At 49.9% G+C, this 10,320-nt stretch overlaps 1 protein-coding gene across 1 annotated transcript; it reads right to left on the bottom strand.

Annotated features, from left to right (window-relative positions):
* Nucleotides 1-466: 466 nt before the first annotated feature.
* On the bottom strand, nt 467-4,302 carry PGLYRP1 (peptidoglycan recognition protein 1). Its single transcript, XM_028087902.2, has 3 exons — nt 3,963-4,302; nt 1,314-1,435; nt 467-714 (listed from the first exon to the last, which is right to left on the bottom strand). The coding sequence occupies exons 1-3, from the start codon at nt 4,250-4,252 to the stop codon at nt 536-538; spliced, it is 591 nt and encodes a 196-aa protein (XP_027943703.1). The 5' UTR covers nt 4,253-4,302; the 3' UTR covers nt 467-535.
* Between the last annotated feature and the right edge of the window lie 6,018 nt (nt 4,303-10,320).

The raw sequence follows: 10,320 nt of genomic DNA on the forward strand, positions 1-10,320 counted from the left end.
ATTGGGACCTGGTGTATTTCTGGGCATGTCTCTGGGAGGCACTTTGGGGTTCAGGGTCAGGAAAAACTTGCATACTCTCTAAAGCAATGAAGGGGTGGATCTGAGGGGTGGTAGTGAGCAGCTCAACCCCAAAGGGGTCCAAGCAGGGATGTTGCACAGGATATCTTTGGCCGAGTGGTAGAGAAGGGGTGTCTTGGAGCATGGTTCACGGCCCCACAGGACCCCTGAGCTGCCGTCAGTGACATCTGGGCCAACTTGGTGCTGATTCCTGCGCTCTGGCCTGAGACCTGGGTTCTGAGCTGTGATGTTCCTTCCAAGCTGGGATCTCTGGGGTCTTGGTTCAGGGTTGGGGCCTCTGGGTTCTGAGCACCAGCGAGGACAGAGTGCTGGGCCCGGGGCGGGTGGGAACGGCTGGGGTCTTGTGGGAGGTAGAGAGGGACGGGAGGCATGGGGTGGGACACGGGAACACAGTTTGAGCTGCACCTTTATTGGAGGGGGAGGCGGTGGGGTTTCCGGGTGTGTAGGAGATAGGGTCTCACTCGTGGTAGCGTGGCCAAGTCTGGATGATCTCATAGAGTTGGTTGCCTGGAGAGAGTGTCCGCTGCACATCCCGGTGTCCTTTGACCTCATATGTGGGGCTCAGTTTTCCCTGAGCCACACCCCAAGCTAGCAGACTCTGGGCCGCCCTGAGGGCCCGGGCTGGAGGTGACCGCTCTGGGGGGAGACAGACGCAGGAGTTAGGCTGGGGCTTCCTTGAGGGACAGAGGTAGTGTGGGGTCGTGTTTCCAGTTGTGCACCCTGCCCCACTGGGGCCCAGAACTGGGTCTGCCAGTCCCCTAGCAGGGACTTAACCCTGCTGTGCCTCAGTTTCCTCATCTGCGAAAGGAGAGAATGATGGCACCTGCCCTCAGGGCTGTGGGACAAGAAAACGAGTCCTTTTACATAAAGCCCTCACAGAACAGGGCCTGGCACAGGTTAAGCCCTCAGCAGGTGTCAAGATTAGAGCCCATCCTCCCTCCTCTGCCCCCAGACCTCCGGGTCCTACTCATGATGGTGGCTGTTTATCAGGCACTTCCTTCGAGCCACGGACTGGCCGAAGAACTTGTATGCAGATTAACTCATCCTGGCCCAAACCAGGCAGTTGCAAAGAAATGGTCATTATCCAAAGGAGGAGATGCGGCTTGGAGAAGCCGACTCAACTTGCCTGATGTCACAGAGCTTGGAGGTGGCAGAGCCTCCCAAGGACTACATACCGCGCGGCGCCTTCCCCCAGACCGCAGTTCGGCCCTCCATGCCAACAGCTGGACGCTTACCCATGTAGTTACCCATGAAGGAGATGCCAATGGAGATGGGGTTCCAGGTGGGGCCTGTGTGATCGCCCTTGGTGTCCCAGCCCCGGCCCTCATACACGAGCCCATCTTCTCCGATCAGAAAGCTGTGGGGGTGGGGGTGGGGTGGCTTGATGAGTAAGGGAGGGCATCCCCCCCCTCCCCTGCCCCCTGCTACTCACACACAATTCCCCCCAACACCTCCCTCTTCTGTCATCCAATGCCTCTGGCCCCTGCAACGTGCCAGGCACAGCACTACACCCTCACGGCCATCCATGAGTTCGTACTGCCCCCATTCTGCAGGTGGAGCATCAGAGAGGTGGGGACATCTGCCCATAGTCACACAACACAGCCAGACAGGGACAGAGTCCGGATGCTCACCCGGGTCCCTGGAACTCCCACCCATGTGATCCCATTCCTTGCTTCCTCCAGCCCCTGGGAGGATCTGTTGAGCTCTTGATTTGCTGAATGCTCTCAGGCAGCCCTCTGGGGCAGGTGCTGCTGTCGTCCCCGAGGTCATGCCCCATAGACCCCTGCCTCTCCGAACTCTCCTCCGAGAAGCTCTTCTGCCCTTGGCCCAGCCTGCTTCCTGCCTTCTGTTCCTCTGCTGGGGTACACGGAGTGACAGGATCTGGGACTCAGGGACTGGCATCATAACCAGATACAGACTCTGGAGTCCCAGCATCTGCCTCTTGGAAGTTTCCAGCCCTGGCATCAGATCCTTAAGACTCACTTGACACGCCTTGATGGAGCGAGTCTGATTTGGCACATTGGAAATAACTAGAAGATCCGCATTTTGGAGTTTCAAGATCTGCTGTCTCTGCCCTCTTGCTCTCACAGTCACCAAGGATGTAAAGAATGTTGGAACTTAAGAATCTTTGGGTCTTGAATCTCCCACGCAGGAAGCCCAACTCAGAATCTGGCTCTGACGAGACTAGAAATTCTATGGTGATGCTGGCCCCCAGGACTGGGCTGCTTATGGCTTTATCACAGCCCCAACACCTGGCACAGGCAACTGGGACTCCCTGTGTATTTGTGAAATGGAAGCATCTAGTTTAAACCTCCACCACCACCAGGTGGGTCGAGTAAAGAACCCTTTTTATAAGTAAAGACACTGAGACTCAGAATGTGATGTGACAAGAAGGAAGATCCAGAATGTTGGGATCAGACTCTAAATCCTAAAATCTGAGAAAGAGACTTCAGCCTACTTTTCTATAAGACGATTGAGGCCAGAGGCTGGGGAGCCAAGCTTTGTCTTCACTACCTCATGGAAACCCTAAGCATCGGAGCACCTGAGTCTTGGAGACAAAGCCTGGAACTTGGAGCCTTTGAAATGTAAAAGCTTGAGCCAGAAGAGCTGGGGATACCTCGGAGGCGTCTAGACTTCCAATGAGGTCATCGGCTTCCCTAGCTTCACCCCACCCCTATTGGAAGCCATCTCTAAGGGCGGAACCCGGGAACCTGGATTTCCAGTACGGTGACTGGTGTATACCAAGGTCTGAGAACCCGTAGGGTTCAAAGTTCACTCGCTGCGGAAGCCCTTGTATGGGGCCGCGGCCTGTTATCCCGGAAAGGGAGCTGGGGGGCACCGCCCCCAGATGCAGATCTTAGCAGGCCTTTTGTTTCTGCCGTCACCCACCTGCAGGCTGTTCTCCCCACAGCCGCCAGGGGGAGCTGCTCCCACCTAGCAGGCTCACATCCCTCCCATGGCTCCCGTCTTCCTTACCGTGGTCCCTGCCGATCCGGTCCTCCTCGTTTCATGTCACTCCTCCCAGCTCCCTCCAGCCATCCTGACCTCTGCCCTTCAGGCGTGACCCTCCCACTTGCCCTCATAGCTTTTACCCCGGCTGGACCCTCAGCTTACCACTCTTGTCGAAGCCTGGGCCCCCAACCCAAAGCCACCTGAGTCTCCGCCCCCCCCCGCCCCGCCCTATTGCTTCCATCACCCTCTGAATTCATCTGGTTGCCTTTGCTTGTTTCCCACTTGTTCTTCCCCGTTGGTCTTTAAATCCCATTGGGCCAGGTTTGCACTGTTCATGCCTCCCCCATGCCAGCACCCGGGCGGGGCCTGGCACATAGTAAGTGCCTAAGGGCAAGAGCCCATGAACTTGGGGGTTCCCACTGCATGCCCGGTGGTGTCCTAAGGGCTTTGCATGTATGTATTGGCTGACTTAGTGACCCGGTGGGGGCAGAGGAGGGAGAGGAAACCAAAGTGGGGAGAGCGTTCGTGACCCTGCCCCAGGTCTCAGCCAGCAACAAGCAGAGCTGAGACTGGACCGCACCCCCACCCCCGCGCTGAACCCGCCTGCTTGTCTGCCTCCCAACAGGGGCGGCAGACTTTATGAAGGGACTCCAGTGTAGAGGGCTCTTTCTTTTGTGTTGGTACTCTGTCCCTTCCTCCGGGGAGCCGAGCTTGGACTTCAGCCCTTTCCCTTCTTCCTAGCACCTGCGTGCCGCGTTCACACGCGCAGTCCTCTGTGCCCGCCCTGGGGAGAAAGCAAGCCCGCGCAGACGCTGCCTAAGCGGCGGGGGCTGTCAGCCAGGGGGCTCTAGATCCGCCGGCTGTTCCTCTGGCCTGCACACCTTTCCCTCCACCCGCTAGGGCTCCGGCCTTTGCCTCCCCTCCGCACTCACTTGTAGCCCACGTCACACCAGTTCAGCACCCCCGTGTGGTAGTTGTGCACGTTCTGGACCTGCTCCAGGCACGAGGCAGGGCAGTTGCAGGGGCTGCCGGCCGTGTGCGACACCACCACGTAGCGCACGGGCAGTTTCAACTTCTTGGCGCACTTGGACGCCGGGGCCATCCACTCTCTCCGGGGCACTATAGGGCAGAAGGGGTTTGGGGGGTCTTCTCCAGGCCTTCCTAGCCCAAGTCCGAGGAGAGCCAGGAGGGCCCAGGCGAGCAGCGCACAAGGGGCGGACATGGCAGGTGAGGCCCGCAGGGACGGCTAGGAGCTCGCCGCTGGCCCAGGCCGCCTTTATCTGCTGGGGCCGGGCAGTGGGGAGGGCCTTGCTTCACATCCTGGCAGGATGGGCAGGTCACACTGGACCCCAGATTCCACTTCCTTCTCTGGCAGGACCGCAACAGGATGTGGTGTGGTGAGGTGGGGAAGTGGGGAGCCCATGGCAAAGCCAAGGGGACTCTCTCCTAGGTGGGAAGCAGTGCACAGGCCTATGGCCACCTCACCCTGTGATTTCTGGAAGAGCAAGGGCCTGGCGCCCTGCCCAGCTTTGTCTCTCCTTTCAGTGGGGCTTTGAACAACTCACCAGGAACATTAACACAGGGGCTGGGGGCCTACCCTACCCTGTCGTTCTCCTGGAGGGACCGGGGTAACAAAAGCTTCCCCCTCTTTTTTTTTTTAATTGAAGTGTAATTAACATACAACTTTATGTTATTTTCAGGTGTATAACATAGTGATTCGACGGTTCTGTACATTACTTAGTGCTCACCGTGATAAGTGTGGCCCCCAACTGTCCCCAAACGATGCAGTAGTGATCTTGTTGACTATGTTCCCTATGCTGTACTTTTCATCCCTGTGACTTATTTTATTTTTTATTTTTTTAAAGATTTTTATTTATTTATTGAGAGAGAGAGAATGGTAGAGAGAGAGCATGAGAGGGAGGAAGGTCAGAGGGAGAAGCAGACTCCCCGCTGAGCAGGGAGCCCGATGCGGGACTCGATCCCGGGACTCCAGGATTATGACCTGAGCCGAAGGCAGCCGCTCAACCAACTGAGCCACCCAGGCACCCCCTGTGACTTATTTTATAACTAGAAGTTTGTACCTTTTAATCCCCTTTATCTCTTTCATCCACTTCTCCTCTTGCCAGTTTGATCTCTGTATTTAAGAATCAAAAGCTCCTATTTTAAAACCACTTCTCCCAGGCCCAAGCCCGCGGTCGCTTAACCCTTGCAGCAAACTGAAGATGTTGAGTGGTGGGAAGCCCATTTTGCAGTTGAGTAAACTGAGGCGGGGAGAGGGGGACATAGTAGGGCCTGGTGGTCCACAGCCTGGATTCAGAACCAGGCTGCCTGCATTTGAATTCTGGCCCCATTCCAGTGTGTGAGCTCCTGCAAGTGAGCTTTCTGTACCTCAAGTTTTCCCCACCTACAAAATGGGGATAATAATATAAAGTACCTGACTCAGAAGGCTGATGTGAACTAAGGAATTAAGTGGGTGGATAAAGGTCGAGCCCTTCCAAGAGGTCTGGCACCTGGTGCCACATAAGGGCCACTGGGGCTCAAACTCAAATCTGTCCTTCGTAGTCAGCGACTACTTTTGCACTGGGTGACACTGGCAACTCCATTCTGCACAGGAGGGACTCTGAAGTCGGGAGAGGGACAGCCATTTGCCCAGGGCCACTCAGGGGCTTGAGATCTCCTGGGGCCTCTGCCCTGCCCACGCCCCCTTTCCCACTCCTTCTTAGAGCAGCTGGTGAGTTCAGGGCCGACTCCCTCCTTTGCTCTTCTCCTTTCCTTCCACTTTAGTGGATTAAAAAAAAAAAATTACAAAAATAACACGTGCTGGCTGTAACCAGTCAAACTGATAGAAAATGTTAACCCCCTGTGTCCCACTCCCCTCTGGCTCTGTCTGCTAGTGCTCACTAACATTGTGGCATGATTTCCTCCAAGGTGTTGTCCATGCTCCGGAGATCATGCTTACATCTGTGATCTGGAATGACACACCAGGCATTGCTAAGCACTTTTTCACTTCACATGCTTCCAACGGGTCTGTGAGATAGATATTATTATTAACCCCTCTTATACTCAAGAAAACCGAGGCCCAGAGAGGTTTTCACATATGGGGAGAAGATGGGGATGCTGGGGAGCAGCCACAGGCTTCCGGGAACCCAGAGATGGAGTTCTAAACCATGGTCTGCTTCCTACAAACAGATAAGACCATATATATATATTTTTAGTTTTTAAGTAATTATTTTATTATCTTTTTCGAGTTTTTTATTTTTAAGGAATCTCTACACCCAACGTGGGGCTTGAACTCACAACCCTGAGATCAAGAGCTCAAGAGTCTTATGCTCTACCAACTGAGCCAGCCAGCTGCCCCTATATATTTTTTTTAAATAACAAAATCAAATCACACACATCACTTTGCCTTTTGTGACCTCCTATCCCATGTACCTCTCTCTAGGTGAACACAACTAATTCTAACTGAATTCTTCATAATAGTCACATAGTATTTCATGGTATAGGCTTGCCATTTTGACAGAATCTTTGCTTTTTTTTGAAGCTTTGCTGTTCTTCATCCCGTCCCCCTGCTGCACAAAATATTATCAGACATCCAGCCATACATACTGGAGCACTTATAATTGATAAATATAGACTTTCTAGGTCAAAGACTCTACGTATTTAATAGTTACTACCAGATTGTTTTCCGCCAGAGGCTGTTAACAATTCATATTTCTACCAGTAAAGTATTAGAACCCCCATGCACCCCAGAAGTGGGCATTATCACCTCTTAAATTTATGGATGTAAAGCGATATCTCTTTGTAACTTTAACTGGCATTTTTATGACCACCCAGGAGATTTTTTTTTCCCCTATGTTTTCTGCCCACTTGGATTTGTCTTCTATTGATTGCCTGTCATGTCCACTGTCCATTTTTTTAAAAATATTTTTATTTATTTATTTGACAGAGAGAGAGCCCAAACAGGGGAAGTGGCAGAGGGAGAAGCAGGCTTCCCGCTGAGGAGGGAGCCCGATGCGGGGCTCAATCCCAGCACCCTGGGATCATGACCTGAGCCGAAGGCAGACGCTTAACTGACTGAGCCACCCAGGCGCCCACATTGTCCATTTTTGAAAAAAATTGGGCTGGAGGTGCCTGTCTGGCTCAGTCAGTGGAGTCACATGCCTCTTGATCTCAGGGTTGTGAGTTCAAGCCCCACACTGAGTGTAGAGATGCCTTAAGAAAAAAAAAATCTTAAAAAAAAATAAAATAAATTGGGTTGTTTACCTTTTCGTTATCAATTTGCAAAATGAAGAAAAGAATCCCATAACTGGGATTGTTGAGTCTTTGGGTATGTACATTTTGTGTCTCCGTTCTTTTTGAAAGCATTAAGGAATAACATACATATAGAAAAATGTGCAAGTGTACTTTTTAAATAGAGTTAATAGAATTAATAGAGTGAAGAACTGTGTTAATTTTCACACCGCGAATACACCGTGGATCCAGCACCCAGATCAGGACATAGAGCTACATTAAAAATTTTAATAGAGGGCCGCCTGGGTGGCTCAGTCATTAGGCATCTGCCTTCGGCTCAGGTCATGATCCCAGGGTCCTGGAATTGAGCCCTGCGTCAGGCTCCCTGCTTGGTGGGGAGCCTGCTCGTGTTCCCTCTCTCGCTGTGTCTCTCTCTGTCAAATAAATAAAAACTTAAAAAAAATTTTTAATAGATATTGCCAAATATCATACTAAAAAAGTTTTAGTGTTTCTTTTCCCTTGTAATGGAATCAGTTTTAAAATGCTTCACCATCCAAGGAATGATGTCTCATTATTGTTTTATTTGCATTTCTTCAAGCATCAGAGAGGCAGTTGTCTCTTTACATATTTATGGCTGTTTGCACCGATCTTTTGTGAACTGTCTGCTCATCTCTTTGAATCTCTCAATTTTCCTGTTGGGTTGTTGTATATAGGGAATATTAACACTGTCTGTCAAATGTACTGCAAACATTTTCCTCTAGTTTATTTTTTAAAAAATTATTTCTTTCTTTTATGGTTTCTGTGTTTCCTGTCCTGCCTTAAGAAGACCTTAACATGCCAAGATTGTAAAACTTTTTCTATTTAAAAAAATATTGTTATCTTGTGTTTTTACTTTTAGACTTTTACCTCGGCTAGAATTTATAATTGCATGTGGTGTGAAGTAAGGGTTTAATTTTCTTTCCAAATGGCTAGCGATTTGTCCTGGTGCTGTTTATTAAATAGCTAGATCTGGCTTTTGAATTTCAGCCCTGCCACTCATTAGCTGGATGACCTTGGGCAATTAGGTGGCATTTGACATACCTGACCACATCCCTCTTGAAATGTTCACTTTCCTCAGCCTCTGTGTCATAAGACTGTCTTGATTTTCCTTCTGCTTCTCTAGTTGGTCTTTTTCTCTCCCTTTTTGACTCATTCTTCCTTCCTTGACCATCCCTAGATACTTGTTCTGCTGGGTGATTTCATCCAGGTCATGGCTTCAGCTGCTACTGAAATGCAGATGACTTACAGATTTTTATGTCCAGCCTGGAGCTTTCAGATGAATTCTGCATCCGTGTATCCACCTGCCTACTTGACATCCATACTTGGATGTCCCACAGGGACCTCAAATGCAAGATTCCCAAAATGATTTATGATTTGCTCCTCCATAATCAGCCCTCTTCCAAGAGTCCCTGTCTAAAGGAATGCCATGATTGTCTTCCACTTACAAAAGCCATGTGTGAGAACACTATCCTTGACCGACCTCTACTCTCTCTCCTCTTGTTTCCAGTGCCCAAAACAAGCCCAGCACATAGCAGGTGCTCAATAAATCCTGAATGACTCATAAATATCCAGTTCGTCCCCAAGTCATGTTGCTGTTATCGCCTAAATATCTTGTGAATTAGACTGCTCCTATCTATTGCCACTCTCCCCGCCTTGGTCCAGTCACCATCTTCTTGCACCTGAATTTTGCTCCCAACTCATTGGTGACTTTCCAGCATGCACCTTGGCTCCTATGAGGCTAAAGCTCAGATCTGGTCAGGTCACCCTCAAAAGTGAGTCACAGTTTCTGTGGCTTCTCGTGACTTTTAGGATGAGTCCCAAGCACCTCACCATGGCCTGCCGTCAACCTAGCCTCACTTGGCTCACTCCTGAGACCCTCTTCCTGAGTCACCTAGCTTTCCCTGCCCTTCTCGCTGCCCTTGAGGATACTTTGATACCCTGTTCCCAGGGGACTTTCTTTGCAGTATATACAAGTTTTAAATAGAGGAAGCTTAAGAAATTCGGGACCTTTGTAACTTACCTTTAAGATTACAAAACACTCAGCTCACCTTTTGTAAAAAGACAGGGACATTTAGGGCACCTGGGTGGCTCAGTTGGTTCAGCAACTGCCTTCGGCTCAGGTCATGATCCTGGAGTCCTGGGATCGAGTCCCGCATCGGGCTCCCTGCTCGGCGAGGGGCCTGCTTCTCCCTCTAACCCTCCCCGCTCTCATGTACTCTCTCTCTCTCATTCTCACTCTCTCAAAATAAATAAATAAATCTTTAAAAAAAAAAGACAGGGACATTTACACATCAGATTGCCGATACTAAGAATATAATCGTTAGTCAAGTGGTATGAAGTCTTCCCTTGTTAGAATTGTATTTATTCTGTATCTTGTCAGCTTAAAATTGAGACATGCCCTTGTAAGCATTTACAAGAGCTTCAATGGGTAATTGTTATATTATCTTTAGTCCTGAGACTGTATTACTAGTGTATTTTTCTAAATAGGAAATGAGATCTACTCCCTGTACATTTTAGGAAGTTGAATTTTTATATTTATATTTTTATTTTTTTAAAGATTTTATTTATTTATTTGAGCGAGAGAGAATGAGAGATAGAGAGCACGAGAGGGAAGAGGGTCAGAGGGAGAAGCAGACTCCCCGCCGAGCAGGGAGCCCGATGCGGGACTCGATCCCGGGACTCCAGGATCATGACCTGAGCCGAAGGAAGTCGCCCAACCAACTGAGCCACCCAGGCGCCCTAGGAAGTTGAATTTTTAAATATTTAATTCATCAACTGCCTTTCTTTGATCTCGTTGTAATTAATTCAGCCATTATAAAAACTCCTCAGATTATCTTGCAGTTAGCAAAAAACACTGGTTTTCTTTGTTGTATCAACAATGAAAGAAGTCAAATTAAATGCTGATTATAGCAAAGACAAGGTTAAAACACAATGCAGGATCTTCATTTTTTCCCTTGACATTCCCAAGCCTGGAATGCTCATCCCCCTCACTTGTCCCATCCTAACTGTCACTTTTCTTTC

Source organism: Eumetopias jubatus, unplaced genomic scaffold (genome assembly GCF_037043125.1).
Source record: "Eumetopias jubatus isolate StellerSeaLion01/CBP00866 unplaced genomic scaffold, mEumJub1_p1.0 scaffold_10, whole genome shotgun sequence".
In the NCBI taxonomy this organism is placed as follows: Eukaryota; Metazoa; Chordata; class Mammalia; order Carnivora; family Otariidae; genus Eumetopias; species Eumetopias jubatus.